This window comes from Nicotiana tomentosiformis, chromosome 2, assembly GCF_000390325.3.
Source record: "Nicotiana tomentosiformis chromosome 2, ASM39032v3, whole genome shotgun sequence".
Lineage (NCBI taxonomy): Eukaryota > Viridiplantae > Streptophyta > Magnoliopsida > Solanales > Solanaceae > Nicotiana > Nicotiana tomentosiformis.
In genome coordinates, this window is record NC_090813.1 from 13651216 (window position 1) to 13674659 (window position 23444).

The following is a 23444-nucleotide window of genomic DNA, read 5'->3' on the forward strand; positions in this document are numbered from 1 at the left end:
TTAATTACTATTTTTATGTAAAAAATTTTCTTTCAATCATCGTTGATCACCTTACTATCTTATTATTTTTATTCTGCTTTTATATGAATTTTTGAGACTGTCCTTTCTTATCTATATTTTCATTAATGTGGTGCTTATTCTTTTCTGAGCCGAGGGTCTATTGAAAACAACCTCTCTATCCTCACAAGGTAGGGGTAAGGTCTGCTTACACACCACCCTCCTTAAACTCTATGATGTGGGATAATACTGGGTATGTTGTTGTAATAAATTAAATAAAAAACTAATGAAAAACGTGAGAGTGTGGAATTGGAATAAATTTTTTTTTAGTTTTTAGTTTTAAAAAGTATGTGCTAAAAAGCGTGGGACTCCATGGTATTAATAACTGAATTGGTTAATATTAAAATTTTGTAATTTCTTTTCTATTTTAAAGATATTGGAGTTTTGTCCGACATGACCGGTGTTAATATTTCGTTTTGACACTTGGCATAATTTCATGGATTTGCCTCTTCTTTTATATATTAATATATTAGGGTTTCAATCCTAAATCAATTTTCGCGATTACACTGCGAATTAATGAATTAATATGGTATCAAAGCCTATTATCAAGTATTTATGGCTCCGCATGTTCATCTTACGATGTTTGTTTCTCGAGTTTTGTAGAAGTTTTCATCGCCGGAAAGTTTCTGCGACCTTCTTCGATTTTTGATCGATTTAGTCAAAATTGATGGTTGTTAGTGCATTTCTCAGAGATTTTGCGGTGTTTCTCTGGTAAATCTGTGGCTCGATTCTGTGGAGTGTATTCATGCCTAATTTTCGACTCAGCCGGTGGTATCGAAGGTCGTGGTTGTTTATTTCCGTGATAAATGGAAGGCCTTTCTTCTTTAGGTTGCAAAGAAGGATAATAATATCTTTTCATTACTCAATTTTGGGTTAAAGTGTTGGTAGATAACAATTCTCTGTTTTTCTGTACAAAATTGACACGACTAGGGTTTAGAAATGAGTAGTCCTGAAGTGCGTTCGTCACCTACAACCGATGGTTTTGACAATTTACTATCCCTCATTCCCATCCTTTCTACATACATCCCTAGGATAGTCTAGGTGCTCACCTGGTGTCCCCTCCTTTTGATGGTAATGATTTTGTCATTTGGCGTAAGAATATGCTTAATGTTCTTGTCACGACCCAAAATCTAACCATGGTCGTGATGGCGCCTATCGTATTACAAGGCAAGCCTACTTCCCAAAATATTACTACAAAACCGATTATAAAAATTTAATAAAATATTTCAACATTTAAATTTTTCATAAACTAAATCAACTCTAAATATAATATAGAAAAATACGGAAACAATCCACAAACATCGGGGTGTCACTAAGTCATGAGCGTCTAAAACTATAAACTAAGATATATAAACTATCTAACAGTCCAAAAGAAGAAATGACAAAAGGAGTAACAAGGTCCTGCGGACGCTAGCAACTACCTTGCAATCTCCACAGATAGTCGGCCTGAACTCAACGATCGCCGCGCTCTAACTCAGGTGGATCTGCACATAAAGTGCAGGGTGTAGTATGAGTACAACTACCTCAGCAAGTAACTGAAATAATTAAGGAACTGAGCAGTAGTGACGAGCTAAGTAAAACAGTCCAATTATTTATTTTCATAATTTAAAAATAAACAAAAATAAACAGGTAAACTCCATAACTCAGTAAATACCACAAAGAAGTTTAACAGATAAATGCAGCAACAACACAAATAAATACAACCTCACAGCAGTGTCACTCCATCACTCATCACTCGCACTCAGTCAACACTCAACACTCTGCGCTCACTAGGGGTGTGTACAGACTCCGGAGGGGCTCCCAAAGCCCAAGCTCTAAGCACGGACAACTCACGTGCAATCATATTAATACCTGAATCTGCACAGTCAACTCACGTGCTACGCGGATATCTCACGCGCTATGGTATCAATACCTGGACCCGCACGGTCAACTCACGTGCTACGCAGATAATTCATGCGCTATGATATTAATATCCTCACAACCAGGCCCTCGACCTTATGAGCACCTAATATTTTACCGTGTTTGAATATTTTCCGCTCCCATCTTCCCACGCGTGTCCCCACTCTTTGTCCCCCACGCGTGTCCCCACTTTACCTTGTCCCCCACGCGTGTCCCCACTTTACCTTGTCCCGCGCGTGTGTCCCCACTCTACCTTGTCCGCCATGCTTGTCCCCTCCCCACCATACCTTGTCCCCCATGCTTGTCCTCCCCACGATTTGCTCCCTACTCCTCTCCCCATTGTTCCCCACTCTTTGTCCCCCCATGATTGTCCCCTAACCTCATGCCTAAAATCAGCCAAAACAAAAGCCAACAACCACCCCAAAAAATGAGGTCAAAAAAAAAAAAAAAAAGAAGAAAAAGTCAGCAAACAATTCCAGCCAAAAACTCCATAAAAGCATGTTAAAAATGAATCCAAAGGCAAGAGGCATAAGAACCAGCAGCTCCAAAAAATCAGCCAGAGTAGCTCAAAAAAAAAATGCCAATAAACCCGACGAAATACTGTCCAAAACCAAAAAAAAAACACCTCTGTCGAAATGACCCCTTTTACGCTCGAAACGATAGTTTGTATAGATTTCGTCCGGGTCTTGATTCGAGTTTGTCATTGAGGTTTTGGCCATTTGGTTCTGTTCCGTTGGAAGGTCCTTGTTTTGGTCGAATTTTGGTTTCCAATTTCCTTGTATTTTTGCCTCACCAAAGGTTCTCCAATATAAAAGGAAGTTCTCAGCGGTAAGGTCCACTCTTTGCACTTATATTATCTCAATTTGATTTTGCTAGCATAGTGAATGATATTGATTATTGTTGCTCCTCGGTGTTATTTTATCCTTGTTCGTCATCTTAGCATAGTGGATGAATTCATGCTAATCTTTTGCTGCTTTGAATTAAGTCATGTGCTTGATACAATTGTTAGATTAATGCATTGGCTTGTTTTTTATTCATTTATGTAAAAATATGGCAGTATGCTTTCCATCTATTAAAATGCAATCCAAATTGTATGGTAGGAATTTAGAGGCTAGAAGTAATTAATGGGCTCAAATAATGGATTCATACTGGCCATTTCATAAATGAGAGAGGCCACTTAAATCCAAACTCGCAAGGGTCACATGCTGACGATAGAGATGTATCATCGATAATTCAACTCTTGCCAAAAGTGAGACGTCTAATTCAAAAGAAGTGAGTCTACTTGCACCTGTTAGTTTAGATGCCTCGTCCATTAGTACTGTCGTTGTTGCAATTGATAATGAGAGAATAAGTCAGAGAAGGATTGTTTGCTAAAAAGAGAGTAAGAATGAGAAAGTCAAGGAAATATCGTGACTATGGGTACGGTTTCCGTAGCATAGTCATGATACGTAATCACTAATTCGAGTGTATGTTTCACGTGACTCAACCCTAACTTCAAATAATAAAATAAATATGTTGTAAAACGCGCGTGCATTTCACGTGGCGCTATTCGCAATGCGCACAAAAAAAAAAATAAAACGAGTGCGCGACATCGCAGCTTGTTCAAATAAATTTCTTAAATAATAAAACGGTATAAAAGCGGTAATGTATAAAAGGTTCTAAAACATGTAATAACTCAAATATTCAAGCCAAGTTTAACTCAATAAAGCGACCGTGCTAGAACCACGGGACTCGGGGAATGCCTTGCACCTTCTCCCCGGTCAACAGAATTCCTTACCCGGACTTTATTTTCGCAGACCGATAATAATAGAGTCAAACCTTCCTTTGACTAGGGATTCAAATAAAAGGTGACTTGGAACACCTCAAAACTCAATTCCAAGTGGTGACTCTGTAAGTAAAATAATCCCTACTCAAGTTTGTCACTTTAATTGGAAAAACTCTTTAACCCATAATCCATAACATATATCTTTTGGGGGCATAAAAGGGGTGTGACAGCTCTGGCGACTCTGCTGGGGACACTTTCAAGAATTCGAGCTTGTACATTGACTTTATTTGGCTTTATTAATTTTTGTATATATTGTGATTTATTTGAGCCTAATGTGTTACTTGTCGAGTTTTTACCGTTTTGATATTGTTGAACTGTACATATAAATTGTATCTTTCCTCGCATCCCTCTGAGTCTTCTGATAATTAATTATGTTGTGTTTGCCTACCAGCATCACAAAATTTCTGTCTTGAGATAAAGCCAGTTAGCCTACCAGCTTCTGGTGAAGGATTTAGTCACACATGTTTAGGCGGGAGAGCCGTTAGCTAGCCAGTGCTGTTCTACTACTGGTAATGCTTGACGCTCCTCGGCTCGGGTTGTCCGCCCGGGTAAGCCAGGTCTAGATACCATCTCCTTTAGGATTTACAAACTTAGAAGAACAAGCCACAAGCAATGAATATCCCTAGTAGGTTACGCTTTATTTGCATCATGTGTATTTGACTTAGCAGCTTTCGACACAAGGGTCGAGTTCTATTTTAGGACAAATACTTTGTTGAGACCATTATGTCATGTTATGTGCTACTTGTTGCATTATTTAGGAGGTTGGCATGTCGACCGACTTTAGCATAAATCAGTTGAACAAATATAGAAAAAATGATGTGGTCTAGTGCATACGGTTTTTAGAGATTAATTTTTCAAAAAAAAAAAATCAAAAAGAAATAGTCAGTTTTAACCGAACTACGCGGGTCTGATTCTCACCGGATGTGAGATACGTAGGCAAACCTCATCGGTTCCGGCCCCAATTTTCAAAAAAAATAAAATTCAAAAATATTTTTCCCTTTCCTTAGTTTTGTTTACAATTCTTTCCTTAGAAAATCCAAAAAAAAAAAAAATACTAAATCCAAAATATTTTTCATAGTCCCACAGTTGAGTTTTTATTTATTTATTTATGGAGTCAAAACCCGAGAAATCGGAATTTTTGTGTGTCAATAATATGTTTGATCAAAGCCTAACCCTGTGTCTGGTTAGACAGGTATACCATGAGTGGGGGAAGAGGTAAGTCTGAAAAGAGGCCCAGATCAGAAGGGATACCAGATTTTCTCATTGTCGATCAGATACCACAGTTGTTGTGGGATTGGTGGAGAGACTTTAAGGAATATGAGCGAAACCAGATAAAGAAATACTTGGGACATTTGGTTCACATGATTACGATAAAGCCGAGGAGGGATGTGATTGAAGCTTTGATTCCGCACTGGGATTCTGAAAATAATGTGTTTCGTTTAACGACTGTGAAATGACTCCGACCTTGGAGGAAATCGCCCATTTCCAGGGGTGGGGCCGCAATCTTCGCCGCCAAAGGCCCATAGTACCAAAAAATGTGAACGAAGGTAGGTTTCTGAAGCTTTTGAACATAAATTACGGACAATATGAAGGTCTAGGAGGCAAATGGGTTAAGTTGGGCTTTTTGTTTCAGTTGTATGGCCTAGAATGCAATTTCGAAAGGAATGTGGGAAAATTGAAATCAAAGGAAGATAAGGAAACATGGAAGGTACATAGAAGGTTTGCATTTATGGTCACTTTTTTGGGGCGTGTAGTTTTCCCGGAAAGGGAGGGACGCATTGACATCCGCTTGGCAGGCGTAGTTGAGGCTCTAACCTCAGGAGGGGGTGATTATACTTTGGTCCCTATGATTCTTTCTTGCATTTTCCGTGCCTTAACTAGATGTAAAATGGGCGCGCGAAACTTTGATGGTTGCAACATTTTGTTACAGATATGGTTTTTGGAGCATTTCTATCGTCATCCTACGATCACTAATTTTAGTGAGCTATGGCCCAATCATACTTATGATCACCAGAAAAGAATTGACAAATGTGACTTACCAGAGGGGATTGGCGCCCGGAAAGAACTACTTCTTACTCTGTCTGCCAAACGGATCACTTGGAACTACGATTGGTTCTCCTCCAAAGAGGTCATTTGTGAGTCGGCATACCACTCTTATTTGGTACTCATAGGATTGGATGGTGTTCAGTTTTATGCTCCACTTCGGGTAATGCGCCAATTTGCACGACTATAGGAAGTGCCACCAACACGAGATATGAGCAAGTTCTATTATGATTTTGGTAAAGATCAACCTCATGACGAAGAAGAAATTATGAAAATTTGGTTTGCAAGTAAAGTATCGGAGTTGAATGACATGGTAGAAGACCGGGATCATGGAAAGGTGATCCCTGAATATATTACCTGGTTTCATGACCCTTCGTTGCTTGGAGATATGCCTGAAGGATCCAACAGGAGGAGAAATGATCAAAGAGCTATAGAAAAGTTAAAAGAGGAATTGGAGCGTTCCCGAATGACCATAGCTAAACAACAAGCCCAACTGCAAGCCGGAGTCGCTCAGATTCGTTTAAATATTGAGAAAGATTATCAATCGGCCTTACGGGGCATGGATAAAGATCTAAAGCATGCTAAAAATGAGGCGGCCCGCTTAGAAGAAGAATTGGCAAGCACTATTGGTGTAGTTAGAAGAGTTGAGGCAAATAACAATATTGAAATGCACAAGCTGCAAGAAAACCTGAGTATCATTGAAGAGGATGCGCACCAGCAACAATTGGAGTTTGATCAGCAAAGAGAGCAGTTTGATAGAGAAAGGGCACATTGGATACGCTCAAAGGGTCAGTTTCTTTCACAATTGGAAGAAATAAAAAGGCTTAAGGGAGGTCATCAACATGCAGATTTTGAGGTAGAGCGGCGTCAGTGGATGATTGAGAGAGCTGTGCTAAACCGCCGTATTGAAGAATACGAGGGACGCGAGACCGAGATGGGTAACACCCTCAACACTACCCAGATATGGTTGCAGAATTGTCACGTAAATATGGGGCTTGCTAGAGAGCAAGTACTTCAATTGGTAGAGAAAGCAGCATATATTCATGACGATCATCATCATCTAAACAATGAGAAAGTTGGTCAACAGGCACGTGCCCTCGTTCCACAATTGCCGGGAGTGTTTCAGAATTTGTACGAGATGTTGGGGGGGAGAGTGGAGGCCAAGGGATGCAGACCATTGATGATATCAGTTTAAGAAAGAATGCCATTAAATATTAACGTTTTAGTGCAGCCAATTAGTTTTTAGTTTCATTTTGCATTTGTCGTATTTTCAGTCATATTTATGTCTTTAGAGTCATTTTAAAAAAAAAAAATTATTATGTCTCTCCTGAACTACGTAATGATCTGATTCATGCGGCGACATGATACGTAGGCAACCCACAAAAGGTTCGATCAAAATATTTTTCAATGATTCTAAGATGAGGGATCAAAATGAGGCGTGAGTGAAAATATATATATATATATATATATATATATATATAAAATAAAAAAATTAAAAATAAATAAATAAATAAAATAAATAAATAATAAGAGCGTCAATAAGAAGCTACCCCATAAGTCGGAATGAAACATGAAGCCTCCAAAAGCATGTTAGAAATAGTGACAATGATAGGAGCATGGCACATTATGTGTGTGATTTCATATCTATAAAATGCTTAACCCTAACACGTTTGCTGTCTCTTGAGTTTAGCTTAAGGTGGTTGGTTTGTGGTGAAACTGGCAACACACCATTACTTCACTAGATCTAAGGGAGCAGTAGTAATGACCAACGATGATGAGATCGAGCTGATCAGTGATGACCCCCAGGGTTAATCAGTTGAACAAGAGTGAGAGGAAATAAGAAAATTAAGACAGCAATTGTCTGATGTATATCAAGCTTGGGTGTCTGGTCAGCCTCCACCCCGTGGTCCCTCAGAGGGAACTTCCACTGTACCCCTGGCTACTCAACCACCGCTCCATGCAACGAGCGACCACATTCTACCACCAGGGTATGTGCCAAACTACAGCCTCCACGTTGCTCCTGGTACCTCTAATGCGCGACCTCCAGCCGCACCAGTCAGGAACACTCCTCTAGTCGTGTCTGGCGCACCGGCATACACAATCCCGCCTCCACCTCCTGTGACGAGGCCAATCAACGAGCCACCATCTCATGCTTATGATGGCCACTACTACTCTCCAAATATGGCTTTCGGGGTCTCGGCTCCATATAATCAGACTCCTCAGTACGAGTCACCAGTGGAAAATGAAAAGCCTACCAAGACGGTTGAATCGGATAAGATGGCCAGGAAAATGAAAAGTCTTGAACAGAACATAAAGAACATACAAGGATTAGAGGGTCATAAAAGTGTTTCGTTCAGTGATTTATGCATGTTCCCTCACATCCATTTGCCACCAGGGGTCAAGACCCCAAAATTCGAGAAATATGATGGACACGGCGACCCTATCGCCCATTTGAAAAGGTACTGCAACCAGCTGAGGGGTGCAGGTGGAAAAGAAGAATTGCTGATGGCTTATTTTGGAGAAAGTCTGGTGGGGGTAGCCTCCGAATGGTTCATTGATCAAGATATCTCTCACTGGCATGTCTGGGACGACATGGCCCAAACCTTCGTCAAACAATTTCAATACAACATAGATATTGCGCCGGATCACAATTCTCTGTCCAATATGAAGAAAAGGCCGACTGAAAGCTTTAGGGAGTATGCGATCAAGTGGAGGGAGCAAGCAGCTAGAGTTAAGCCACCCATGGATAACCACGAGTTGATCACTATTTTTCTGGAGGCCCAAGAGCCTGATTACTTTCAAAACATGATGTCCGCGATGGGTAGGCCTTTTGCTGAAGCAATCAAAATAGGAGAAATGGTCGAAAATGGCCTCAAGACTGGCAGAATTGTAAGTCAAGCTGCTCTCAAAGCCACCACCCAGGCTATCCAAAATGGGTCGGGAAGTTTGGCAAATAGAAAGAAGAGAGATGAAGGGTCCATGATGACTTCGGGATCCAGGAGAAGTTCAAAGAGGGGCATCGCACCCTTATGTGCAAGCTCAGCAGGGGCACTCCAGCTACCCTCAACATTACTATCCCCCGCCAATTCCTCAGTACTCTTTGGGACCGCCACAATATACAGTGTTTAATGCTCAATCATATGCTCATCCTCCTAATCAACAGGTACGGGCACCAGCTCCAAGATTACCCCGACCTCAGCAGCAAAATTTTCGGGCACCCTACAACGCTCGTCCTAGGCAAGATTATGGTCGAGAGTAGAGGCCAGTGGAAAAATTTACTCCATTGGCGGAATCATACTCTAGTCTGTTCCAGAAGTTGAAGCAGATAGGCGTGATTGGACCCATCGCTCCCCACCATATGCATCCCGATTCACATGGATTTCAAGCAAACGCTAGATGTGAATATCATTCAGGTGCTCCGGGGCATAGCACTGATGATTGTTGGACCCTGAAAAGAGCCGTAGAAAGACTCATTGTTGAAAAATTGATTGTAGTCACGAATGGTGAGGACCCTCCTAATGTGACCAATAACCCGTTACCAGTACACAATGATGTTCATTTTGTGGGAATGATTGGCCGAGATCATGAATACAAGCCGGTTGGTCGAGCAGAAATGACAGTGGTAACGATTCAAGAGGGAACCAAACTGGAAGTAAATCCAAGCCTAGATGCACCGTTGATTGTGAAAGGTGCCCAGAGCTCAGAAGGGGCAATTTTATATGTTCCAAAAATCTCGAGGTTGGAGGTTCGCTCCAATGCTCCAAGCCCAAAGTTATACGTCCTTGGAGGTCACCCCATCACAAAGGAGAATCAGGGCGGTACGACGGGTATAATAGAGCCGATCATAATCAAGCCTGCCACACAACCCCGTATAACAAATACGAAAACCATCCCTTGGAACTACAACAAAACTGTAGTAACCTACAAAGGTAAGGAAATCATAGAAGAAGTGGGGGAAATTGGAGGTTTGACTCGATCAGGAAGGTGTTACTCTCCAGAAGAGTTGAGGAAGGCTAAGCAAATCAGAGAAGGCCAAATGCCAATAAAGAAACCGGTCACTGAAGAAGAGGCGGAGGAGTTTTTGAAAAAGATGAAAGTTCACGATTACTCAATCATTGACCAGCTGAGAAAGACTCCTGCTCAAATCTCTCTGTTATCTCTGCTTATACACTCAGGAGAGCATGCCCGTGTACTAATCAAAATCCTGAACGAGGCACATGTCTCAGAGAATACCACTGTGAATCAATTAGAGAAGATGGCCAATAGATTTTTTGAGGTGAACAGAATTTCCTTTACTGATGATGAACTTCCTGAGGAGGGAGCCGGTCACAATAGGGCTTTGCACTTGACTGTCAAATGCGAGGGGCATTATGTGAAGCGAGTCATGGTTGATGGAGGCTCGAGTGTAGATGTATGCCCCCTTTCTACCTTGCAAAGCATGAAGATCAATACAGACAGGATCCGACCCAGCAATGTTCTCATCCGGGCTTTTGATGGCTCAGCGAGGGATACCATTGGGGAGATCGACCTGACCATGACGATTGGGCCTGTTGATTTTGAAATTGTCTTCCAAGTATTGGACATGAAAACTTCTTATAACTTTCTTCTTGGAAGGCCATGGATCCATACAGCCCGAGCTGTGCCATCCACCTTGCATCAGATGCTCAAATTCGAGCACAACAGGCAAGAAATTATTGTTCACGGAGAAGACGAGTCATCCATTTATAAAGACCCGTTAATCCCATGTATTGAGGCCAAGGAAGGATGTGAGTCCATTGTCTATCAGGCTTTCGAAGTGGTTGTTGTGGACCATGTTGAGGAAGGAAAACCCATTCTACATCCGTGTCTCTCTACCACATCTGTAATGGTGGCTGCACTTATGATGAGACAAGGTTATGAGCCAGGAAAAGGTTTGGGGGCATCATTGCAAGGAATTTCAGAACCCATTTCTCCGTTCAGTAACAGGGGTACTTTTGGTTTAGGCTTCAGGCCAACACAAGCAGACAAAGACAAAGCCAAGCACTGCAAGAAGCACGGGTGGGTCTTGCAGCAACCTATCCCTCACATTTTCTACACTTTTGTCAAGCCACGATTCAAATATGGTCAAAATTCCGAGGCGCATGCAAACATTGATGAAATTTGCCATGACCTCAGGCAGATGTTTTCTGAAGTGAATATGATCCAGGCGGGTGAAGGCACTAGTCGTGCCGATATGCAACTAATTGGCCCAGAAACCATGCTCAATAACTGGGAAGCAACTCCTCTCCCCACAAGGAAGGAGTTTTGGTAGTTGACTTTTGCAGCTTCTTTCTTTTGTACTTTGGGTTACTCTCAGGGTTGTAATCCGAATATCTTAGTATGATTGTTTTATTTTGACGTTAACCCTCCTATCCTTTCAAATTCAATGAAATGCAGTTCAGTTTCATGTTAAATTTTGTATATTTTCCTTTTCCTAATTCCTGCCATTTTATTTCCATTTCAGTTTTGTTAATGCCGGCTTTAATAACATGACATGCATGCGGAATTCACGCCCAGATCTCAAAAGGCTGTCTAATTTTGAAATAATGCATCAAGAGGTCGAATATGATGAAGATAAGGTTTTTGATGAAATAAAAAGAGAGTTGGAACAATTTGAAAACAAGCCTAGGCCCAACCTCAATGAAACTGAGCCAATTAATGTCGGAGGTCATGAAGAAGTCAGAGAAACAAAGATAAGCATTCACACTGAACAAAAAACCAGAGATGCCTTGATTTAACTTTTATTTGAGTATAGAGATGTGTTTGCCTGGTCTTATGATGATATGCCTGGTTTAAGCGTCGATTTAGTGGTTCATAAACTTCCCACGTATCCTGATTTTCCACCAGTCCAACAGAAGCAGCGAAAATTTAAAACGGACATGAGTGATAAAATCAAAGAGGAAATAATGAAGCAATTGAGCGCCGATGTTGTCAGAGCTGTACGATACACCACCTGGGTGGCAAATGTTGTGCCTGTGCCAAAGAAAGATGGAAAAACTAGAGTCTGTGTTGACTACAGAGACCTGAACAAAGCAAGTCCGAAGGATAATTTTCCTTTGCCGAACATCCATATTCTTGTAGATAATTGCGCAAAGCATGAGATACAGTCGTTCGTGGATTGCTATGCTGGGTACCACCAGATTCTAATGGATGAGGGTGATGCAGAAAAGACTGCTTTCACCACTCCATGGGGTACCTATTGTTACAGGGTCATGCCATTCGGTTTAAAGAATGCAGGGGCAACTTACATGAGGGCCATGACCACCATTTTTCGCGACATGATGCACAAAGAGATTGAAGTATATGTCGATGATGTCATCATAAAATCAAAGACACAGGCTGACCACGTGAATGATTTGAAAAAGTTCTTCAAACGGCTTCGAAGGTATGATCTTAAGCTCAATCCAGCCAAATGTGCGTTTGGGGTTCCATCTGGGAAACTCCTCGGTTTTATAGTCAGTCGGAGAGGCATCGAATTGGATCCATCTAAGATAAAGTCCATTCGAGATCTGCCACCCCCGAAGAACAAAAAGGAGGTCATGAGTTTGCTCGGATGGTTGAACTACATCAGTAGGTTCATTGCTCAGCTCACAACCACGTGCGAGCCCATCTTTAAGTTGCTGAAAAAGGATGCTGCAATCAAGTGGACAGACGATTGCCAAAATGCTTTTGACAGGATCAAATATTATCTATCAAAACCCCCTGTACTGGTCCCACCTGAACCTGGTAGGCCTTTGTTTTTATATCTATCGGTGATGGATAATTCTTTTGGATGCGTTCTGGGGCAACATGATGCGACAGGCAAAAATGAACAAGCAATATATTATTTGAGCAAGAAGTTCACAAATTATGAGGTTAAGTACACCCTTTTAGAAAGGACATGTTGTGCTTTGACTTGGGTCGCTCAGAAGTTGAGACATTATCTTTTGGCCTATACTACTTACCTCATATCCAGAATGGATCCTCTGAAGTATATTTTCCAAAAGCCAATGCCCACCGGCAGGCTCGCAAAATGGCAAATCCTACTTACAGAGTTCGACATCGTCTATGTCACTCGCACTGCAATGAAAGCACAGGCTTTGGCCGATCATTTGGCAGAGAATCCAGTTGATGATGAGTACAAGCCACTTACCACATACTTCCCAGACGAAGAGGTCAACTCAATAGAGGAAGTAGTTCCAGATGACAACCCTCTACGGAAAATGTATTTTGATGGAGCTGTCAATATCAAAGGAGTTGGGATCGGGGCAATCCTCATCTCACCTATTGGACAGCATTACCCTGCAACAGCCCGACTTCGGTTCTTCTGTACCAATAATACGGCAGAATACGAAGCATATATCATGGGTTTGAAAATGGCCCTCGATCTGGATGTGCATGAACTATTGGTTATGTGAGATTCTGACTTGCTTATCCGGCAAGCCCAAGGTGAATGGGAGACTCGAGACGTCAAGCTTATTCCATACAGACAATGTGTACAAGATTTGAGCAAAAGATTCAAATCCATCGAGTTCAGGTACATTCCCAGGTTTCACAACGAGCTAGCAGATGCTTTGGCTACTTTAGCCTCGATGCTCCCTTATCCGAGAAACACCCATATCGATCCACTAGAAATCCAAGTTCGGAATCAACATGGTTACTGCAATACAACTGAGACAGAACCAGATGGTGAACCATGGTATCATGACATAAAACGATTCCTGAAAACGAGAGAATACCCAGAGCACGCTAAGGGAGATCAAAAAAGAACTATAAGGAGGCTTGCCAACGGTTTCTTCCTGAGTGGGGAAATTTTGTACAAAAGGACCCCAAATTTGAACTTGTTGAGATGCGTAGATACAACAGAAGCTGAGCGGATCATGAGTGAAGTACATTCGGGGGTATGCGGACCTCACATGAATGGATATGTTTTGGCGAAGAAGATTCTACGGGCAGGGTATTATTGGCTTACAATGGAGCGAGATTGCTTCAGTTTTGTTCGCAAGTGTCACCAATGCCAGATTCATGGTGACCTGATTCACTCGCCACCTTCAGAGTTGCATCCCATGTCCTCTCCTTGGCCTTTCGTTGCTTGGGGAATGGATGTTATTGGGCCAATTGAGCCAAAGGCTTCAAATGGGCATAGATTCATTTTGGTTGCAATTGATTACTTCACCAAGTGGGTGGAAGCCGTCACTTTCAAAGCAGTCACCAAGAAAGCAGTGTTAGATTTTGTTTATTCCAACATCATCTGCCGCTTTGGTATCCCAAATACCATTATCACTGACAATGCAGCCAATCTCAATAGTCATTTGATGAAGGAAGTATGCGAGCAATTTAAAATTATGCATCGCCATTCTACCCCTTACCGGCCAAAAGCCAATGGAGCCGTTGAAGCGGCGAACAAGAACATCAAGAAGATTCTTAGGAAAATGGTCCAAGGCTCGAGACAATGGCATGAAAAGTTGCCTTTTGCTCTTCTGGGATACCGCACGACTGCTCGTACATCGGTTGGTGCAACTCCTTATCTGTTGGTATATGGGACAGATGCTGTAATACCGGCTGAAGTCGAAATTCCCTCTCTTCGGATCATTGTGGAGTCGGAGATTGAAGATGCAGAATGGGTAAAGACCCGATTAGAACAACTAATGTTGATTGATGAGAAACGGCTAGCAGCAATGTGCTTTGGCCAGTTATACCAGCAAAGAATGGCACGCGCTTACAACAAGAAAGTGCGTCCAAGGTACTTCGAGGTAGGCCAACTCGTCCTGAAACGCGTTCTTCCACACCAAACTGGAAAGGACCCTACATCATCAATAAAGCAGCCTTACCCTGGGTTCGGTCCCATTGTAACAAAAATCCATATTCCCAATACTCCAAAACTGGGGCAGAAGTTTGTTTTTATCTTACGGTTTTTCCTGTAGAAACAGTTCCAAAGGTTGTAATTCAGTTCAAGGTTCCTTTCGACTTTTCCTGTTAAGAACTTCTGATCGATCTTTGAGAATACTTGAAGTCCACATGCCAGGGGCATCAGCCAACCTTTCGCGTGTCGTATCTTAGTGAAAAGAAAAAAAAAAGGAAAAAAAAAAGAAAGAAAGAAAGAAAGAAAAAGAAATGAGAGAGTCTTATCGGTGAAAACCCGTATGGGCACTGTAAGGCGACGGTGATTAGAGAAATGAGAGAGGTCAGTTAGCGAAAACCCGCAAAGGGCGCTACTAGCCGGATGAGGGTCTTCCATGCTCCGGCATGAGCACAACTAAGACAGTTTCAAGATTGAACATTTGCGACATATTTTGAGAATTAGACAGCTCAGACAGATCAGGCGTCCAGTCCAAAATGCATGTCATGATTCATTGAAGTCGGCACATATCTCCAGATAAGTCTCCTTATTTCTCTCCCGAAAGGGACACCTTTTATTTAGACACAATTCCTTTTTCACTTCCAATTGCTCTTCTATTCTTTTCCATAATTTTTCTTAGATTCCCTTTCGGTCTAGTCTTGCATCAAAAGCAAAGCAAAAATGGCTGCAAAACTGTCTACAGTTTTCCCGTAATACCAAGCACAATTTGGAGCATATACGGCATTGACGAAGGCAGGAATCCATCTGTGATCTCTTTTGATAAGGCGGACAAAATGTCTCAAACAAACTGAAAAGGTCGTCTAAGCAAGACTTGCTTCATGGGAAAAGTTGATAAGCACTACAGACACAAACTGGTTCTGAGTGCAAGACAACTAAGTTTGATTTTAAAGGAAAATTGCTTTGCCTTAGGGACAAGGATTAGCGGTACCATGGACATCCGGGTATGAAACAGCCAGGGGCAACGTCAGAAAGACAATGTCTCTAGAAAGCGATACAGAGTATTCGGGAACCTCGGTATCACACTGACAAAATCAGTTCTTCGACAGCAGAGGGGTGAATTCAAACAACTAAGGGCATCAAGGCCACAAACTGACCACCACTTTAAAAAACTCACAAATTTTTCTTTGTTTGAAGCAGGATCAAAGCAGTGCAGAATGGCGATTTTCAAAGGGAGAATGTCACCAAAGGTAAGTTTTCGCGAAATCTCAACTTTCCTTTATTTGCAGCATGCATCACTACTGTTCATACCTCCCATTTTTGTAGCTTAACCCAGGTAGAACCATTTCGCCTAGGGGGATCCAGCTCATAGTTCCGGGTAGAAGTACTCTTCGCTCAGGTTATTTTCGTAGCTTAACCCAGGTAGAACCTTTTCACTTAGGGGGATCCAGTTCATAGTTCCGGGTAGAAGTACTCTTTGCTCAGGATGTTTTACGTAGTTTAACCCAGGTAGAACCTTTTTCGCCTAGGGGGATCCAGCTTATAGTTCCAGGTAGAATTACTCTTCGCTCAAGTTGTTTTACGTAGCTTAACCCAGGTAGAACTTTTTCGCCTAGGGGGATCCAGCTCATAGGTCCGGGTAGAAGTACTCTTCGCTCAGGATATTTTACGTAGTTTAACCCAGGTAGAACCATTTCGCCTAGGGGGATCCAGTTCATAGTTCCGGGTAGAAGTACTCTTCGCTCAGGTTATTTGCGTAGCTTAACCCAGGTAGAACCTTTTCACTTAGGGGGATCCAGTTCATAGTTCCGGGTAGAAGTACTCTTTGCCCAGGCTTGCTTTTCGTCGCTTAACCCAGGTAGAACTTTTTTGCCTAGGGGGATCCAGCACATTGTTCCGGGTAGAAGTACTCTTCGCTCAGGCTGTTTTTTGTAGCTTAACCCAGGTAGAACATTTTCGCTTAGGGGGATCCAGCTCATATTTCCGGGTAGAAGTACTCTTCGCCCAGGTTTGCTTTTCGTCTCTTAACCCAGGTAGAACTTTTTTGCCTAGGGGGATCCAGCACATAGTTCCGGGTAGAAGTACTCTTCACTCAAGCTTGCTTTTCATAGTTTAACCCAGGTAGAACTTTTTCACCAAGGGGATTCAACATTCTTTTTCTCAGTAATACAGGGCACCAACCCCCTGGTTACATTTCCTTTTCAGTAATACAGGGCACCAACCCCTGGTTACATTTTCTTTTTAGTAATACAGGGCGCCAACCCCTGGTTATATTTGCTTTTCAGTAATACAGGGCGCCAACCTCTAGTTACATTTCCTTCTCAGTACTACAGGGCACCAACCCCTGGTTATATTTCCTTTTCAGTAATACAGGGTGCCATCCCTTGATTATATTTCCTTACCAATATAGGGTACATCAATCCCTGATCTCCTTACTAGTATAGGGTACACTAATCCTTTGTTGTGTTCTCCAATATATGGTACACCACTCTCTAGTTGATTTGATTTTAAAAGCAGGATACACCACTCCCTGGTATCATTGTCAATATAGGGTATCCCATTCTCTGACCATAGTTTCCCAACATAAGGTACACAAATCCTTAGTTGAGACATTCTTTTGGGATAATAATAAAAAAAAAAAATCATCATGACCTTTTCAGGGTACACCATTCCTGTTCTTTTATTTCTTTCAATAAAGAAGTAGTTTAGAATTTTTGTTACAATAACTCACGAAATTTTCCTAGTAAAAACTGGGGCAGAACAATTCGTTCGTTTGTTTGTTGTGATGTCTGAGCAGGTTTTACCGCGAGGCACAGTGTTCGAGATGAACAAAAGAAAAAGTCTCAATCCAGAATAAAGAAAAGAAAAGGAAAAGAAGTGAATCAAAATGCAGAAGCAGATGGAAAGGATATGGACTACTCAAGACATGACTGAAGTTACGAGCTTCACATTTCCCGTCTTGCTCAGAAGAATCCGTAGAAGAATGAACTAGCACCTACAGCTAGCAAGCATCAAGGTTCAGATCAGAATCTGCATGAACAACCAGTCAAGACTCAAGATCAAGGTTCAGAAGACTTATAGATAGGAATTTTGTAACTCATAGTTTCTCTCAATTTTGATGTAATAGCAAGATCACAGACCGGAGGATCGACGGAACCTAGCTCGACTTTCGAACTCATCACTCCATCATTTTTCTTGAACTACACGCGACCTGATTCCCTTATAACCCGGAATATATAGGCTGTTCAAAACCAGGACTCGGTTGCACATTTTTCTTTAATTTTCTTCCTCTTTTGAATATCGATATGGTCAAAACTTAGTCACACGGATCACTTTATCTTTGCCTGAAAACTTTTAATGTTTCCAAGCAAAGAGAGGCATGCTGTGAGCACCTAATTTCTTACCGTGTTTGAATATTTCTCGCTCCCATCTTCCCACGCGTGTCCCCACTCTTTGTCCCCCACGCGTGTCCCCACTTTACCTTGTCCCCCACGCGTGTCCCCACTCTACCTTGTCCCCCATGCTTGTCCCCTCCCCACCATACCTTGTCCCCCCATGCTTGTCCTCCCCACGATTTGCTCCCTACTCCTCTCCCCATTGTTCCCCACTCTTTGTCCCCCCATGATTGTCCCCTAACCTCATGCCTAAAATCAGCCAAAACAAAAGCCAACTACCACCCCAAAAAACGAGGTCAAAAAAAAAAAGAAAAGAAAAAAGAAGAAGAAAAAGTCAGCAAAAAATTCCAGCCAAAAACTCCATAAAAGCATGTTAAAAATGAATCCAAAGGGAAGAGGCATAAGAACCAGCAGCTCCAAAAAATCAGCCAGAGTAGCTCAAAAAAAAAAATGCCAATAAACCCAACGAAATACTGTCCAAAACCAAAAAAAAAAATACCTCTGTTGAAATGACCCCTTTTACACTCGAAACGATGGTCTGTATAGATTTCGTCCGGGTCTTGATTCGAGTTTGTCATTGAGGTTTTGGCCGTTTGGTTCTGTTCCGTTGGAAGGTCCTTGTTTTGGTCGAATTTTGGTTTTCAATTTTCTTGTATTTTTGCCTCACCAAAGGTTCTCCAATATAAAAGGAAGTTCTTAGCGGTAAGGTCCACTCTTTGCACTTATATTATCTCAATTTGATTTTGCTAGCATAGTGAATGATATTGATTATTGTTGCTCCTCGGTATTATTTTATCCTTGTTCGTCATCTTAGCATAGTGGATGAATTCATGCTAATCTTTTGCTGCTTTGAATTAAGTCATGTGCTTGATACAATTGTTAGATTAATGCATTGGCTTGTTTTTTATTCATTTATGTAAAAATATGGCAGTATGCTTTCCATCTATTAAAGTGCAATCCAAATTGTATGGTAGGAATTTAGAGGCTAGAAGTAATTAATGGGCTCAAATAATGGATTCATACTGGCCATTTCATAAATGAGAGAGGCCACTTAAATCCAAACTCGCAAGGGTCACATGCTGACGATAGAGATGTATCATCGATAATTCAACTCTTGCTAAAAGTGAGACGTCTAATTCAAAAGAAGTGAGTCTACTTGCACCTGTTAGTTTAGATGCCTCGTCCATTAGTATTGTCGTTGTTGCAATTGATAATGAGAGAATAAGTCAGAGAAGGATTGTTTGCTAAAAAGAGAGTAAGAATGAGAAAGTCAAGGAAATATCGTGACTATGGGTACAGTTTCCGTAGCATAGTCATGATACGTAATCACTAATTCGAGTGTCTGTTTCACGTGACTCAACCCTAACTTCAAATAATAAAATAAACATGTTGTAAAATGCGCGTGCATTTCACGTGGCGCTATTCGCAATGCGCACAAAAAAAAATAAACGAGTGCGCGACATCGCAGCTTGTTCAAACAAATTTCATAAATAATAAAACGGTATAAAAGCGGTAATGTATAAAAGGTTCTAAAACATGTAATAACTCAAATATTCAAGCCAAGTTTAACTCAATAAAGCGACCGTGCTAGAACCACGGGACTCGGGGAATGCCTTGCACCTTCTCCCCGGTCAACAGAATTCCTTACTCGGACTTTGTTTTCGCAGACCGATAATAATAGAGTCAAACCTTCCTTTGACTAGGGAATCAAATAAAAGGTGACTTGGAACACCTCAAAACTCAATTCCAAGTGGCGACTCTGTAAGTAAATAATCCCTACTCAAGTTTGTCACTTTAATTGAAAAAACTCTTTAACCCATAATCCATAACATATATCTTTTGGGGGCATAAAAGGGGTGTGACAGACCTCACTCAATCATGTACCTCACTAGCCTCACCATCATCAACAAATAAGGGAACACATCCCACATCAAGTATCACAACATATTAGCAAATAATAAAGACTGGGGTAAACATGTACAATAATTTCTATGACTGAGTACAAATAATGTGAGCATGAATAAAGCCTGAGCATGATCTCTAACATGAAGGCAGACAAGTTCAACAACAAGTAACTACGTAAACACAGATGATGGTCATGAGGCCTCACGGGACGGACCAAGTCTCAATACTTCGAGGTATATACCCACACGCCCATCACCTAGCGTGGGTATCACCTCCAAACAGTCACACGATATCAAATTCTCCGGGTTTATACCCTCAAAACCAGAGTTAAAACTGTTACTTACCTTAACAGCGTAAAATCCTACTCCGGGATGCCCTCGTCTCTGGAATCGGTCTCCAAAAGCTCTGAATCTAACCAAAAATCAGAATACTACTATCAACATAGTCTAAAGAATCGAATTCCACAATAAAAACTACATAAATATGCCAAAAATCCGAAATCGGCCAAAACCCGGCCCCTGGGTCCACGTCTTGAAATCAGTCAAAAATGACAGAAGAATAAACCTCGTCCTCTCCCGAGTCTAACCATATAAAATTCATCAAAATTGGACTCCGTTTGGTCCCTCAAATCCTCACTTAAACTCTCCAAAACTCAAACCCTAAATCCCTTAATTTCACTTTGAAATCATCAATCAAATCCCAAAAATGAAGATGGATTCATGAAATATATCCAAAATCGAGTAGAGAATATTTACCCCAATCCTTATGGTGAAAATCGCCCCCAAAATCGCCCAAATCCGAGCTCCCCAACTCAAAATATGACTGAATGAACAAACTCTCGTTTTATATATTTTTCTGCCAGTTATTCTGCCTCGTTTTTCATGTCAAACGATCCCAAAACTCATTTTTTATGCCTCCAATGGATTCCTTGTGAATGTTTAGTCAAGTTAGGCTTTTGAATCACTCAATTTGACCTTATAATGAAGGAGATATGTAGGTTTTAATATTTGCAAATCGTGTAGATTTTTAAATACACCGATAGTGGCAATTTCGTAATTAATATGAAAAATCTAGCAACCTAATTCTTAGTAAAATGACCATAACATCCTCATACGATGCCCAAATTCGATGATTCTTTTTGCTACGGGTCTGTAATTACGATACGGATCTAATACTTCAATCAAAAAAAGAAATCGGAGCTCATTTGTTCAATATGATATCATCTATGCTTGAAGAAACGACGTCCAATTATAAGAAAAACGAGTGCAACACAACCCAAACCTATCTGAAACTCACCCGAGGCCCTCGAGACCTCAACTAATAATTCCAAAAAGTCATATATCACTACCCGAACTTAGTCGAACCTTCAGAATACCCAAAACAACACCAAAACACCAAATCAACCTCGAATTCAAGCCTAAGAATTTCTAAACTTCCAACTTTCGCCAATTCAAGCCTAATTATACCATGGACCTCCAAATTATATTTCGGACACACTCCTAAGTGTAAAATCACCTAATGAAGCTAATCGAATCAAAAAAATCCACATCCGAATTTGTTTACTCATAAGTCAACTTCCGGTTGACTTTTGTAACTTAACTTTCTAACTAAGAGACTAAGTGTTCATTTCACTTCAAAATTACTCCGGACCTAAACCTACCAACTCGATACAACTCAACACCGTTGAGCAACACATAAAAAAGTAGGAATGGGAAAATAAGATTATAACTCTCGAAACGACTGGTCGGATCATTACAGTTCTCTCTGCTAAAAACAAGTTAGGTCTCAATATCACTGGTAGGATATACAAACCACAATTTAACTCTCCTTATTATCATTTTTGGGAAAGGTGCAATGACATGGTCATTGCATGGATGATAAACTCCTTGTCTAGGGATATAGCCAACAGTGTAATGTGTTTTGACACTGCTAAAGATATATGGACTGACATTAATGAGAGGTTTGGTACTTCTAATGGCTCTAAGTACATTCAACTTCAAAGGAAGATTAGTCTTACTTCCCAAGGTCATTTAGATATTGCCATTTACTTTACCAAGCTGGGAGGTATTTGGGATGAACTTAATACTACTTATGTTGGTCATGTATATTCTTGTGGTGCTCTCCCCAAATTCATTAAAGAGCAGAAAATCTATCAATTCTTTAGAGGTCTGAATGAGTCTTATTCTATCTGCAAAAGCAATATTCTTATGATGCTTTCGCTTTCATCCTTAAGTAAGGCATACTTCATGCTACAATATGATGAGAAACAGAAAGAGACTTTTGCTCCTGTTCCTGGTTTCTCCCATGATTCTGTCTCCTTCAATGCCTCAGCTGGTCCTGTGAACAATTCTAGGGGTTTTAGTCAAAGGGTTCAATTTGATATAAAGAGGGGGTCTAGTTCATCTTCCAACCTTTCTTGAAGACATTGTAAGAAGTCTGAGCACACTATAGATAAGTGTTACAAACTGCATGGCTTCCCCTCAGATTTTAAATTTACCAAGAATAGAAGGTCTGCAATTTGTGTTCTGTCTGCTGGGCATCTTATGGATTCTACTTTCACCAAACCAAATTCATCTAATGACGGTGGACATTAGGGGTGGGCGTTCGGTATTTCGGTACGGTATTTAATAATTACGGTTCGATATTTCGGTATTCGGTATATCAATTGTGCATACCAAATACCGTACCAAAGTAGTTCGGCACGCCCCTAGTGGACATGGATTCAGTAAAGAACAATACCAATATCTCATGACCCTGCTTCAACAAGTCCACACATCTCTTACTCTTCCTTCTAAGAATATTGCCACTGCAAATACATGGCTTGCCAATTTTGCAGGTGTGTACAATCACCCTGAGGTGCATTCTGCTTCTTTTCATGTATGTGCAGTTTCACACTGAGGATAAACCCTTGGATCATAGATTCTGGTGCCACCAACCACATGACACCATACAAATACTTACTTCACAATCTTAAGCCCTTAATAACACATTTCCTAATTACTTTACCTAATGGATATAAAGTAAAGGTCATATCTACTGGTTCTTTAATTCGCAGATATGACTTTGCATAATGTCCTATTAGTTCCCTTATTTCATTTTAATTTGATCTCTGTACACAAGTTACTTCTTCAGTTCAAATGCCTTGCAATCTTTACCATTTCTAACTGTATTTTACAGGGCCTTTCTCTGATGAGGCCTATGGAAATTGGTAAGGCTACAAATGGACTGTACTTCTTGCATTCAGTTGATTCCCATTTTCCTTTGTCTATTCCTAGTTATGTTTTTTCTTCTGCTCAGTCTAATCTTTATGCTTTTGTTCCTAGCACTACTGTTATTTCCAATTCTGTTGACCATTCTGTATCGCATAGTTCATCATCTTGTGATCCATATGTTGTTGCTAATAAAAATGATATGTTTTGACATCAAAGATTAGGTCACATTCCATTTGCCAAGATGAGATCTATTTTATTTTTGTCAAATAAGATTCATCTAAAGAACCATTTTTGTGCAATATATGTCCAATGGG

The 23444-nt window shown here is 40.9% G+C and overlaps 1 protein-coding gene and 1 long non-coding RNA gene across 2 annotated transcripts; one reads left to right on the forward strand and one right to left on the reverse strand.

Annotated features, from left to right (window-relative positions):
- Positions 1–1307: 1307 nt before the first annotated feature.
- On the reverse strand, positions 1308–20431 carry LOC138904222 (uncharacterized). Its single transcript, XR_011413413.1, has 2 exons — positions 20263–20431; positions 1308–1541 (listed from the first exon to the last, which is right to left on the reverse strand). It is a non-coding gene; the product is annotated as an uncharacterized lncRNA (long non-coding RNA).
- Positions 20432–21777: 1346 nt separating this feature from the next.
- On the forward strand, positions 21778–22338 carry LOC138904355 (uncharacterized). The gene has a single exon (XM_070192857.1). It carries the CDS (start codon positions 21778–21780, stop codon positions 22336–22338), a length of 561 nt encoding a protein of 186 aa, XP_070048958.1.
- Positions 22339–23444: the final 1106 nt, after the last annotated feature.

Coding starts and splice junctions, on each gene's coding strand:
- LOC138904355 (XM_070192857.1), top strand. CDS start 21,778: ATGGTCATTGCATGGATGATAAACTCCTTGTCTAGGGATATAGCCAAC.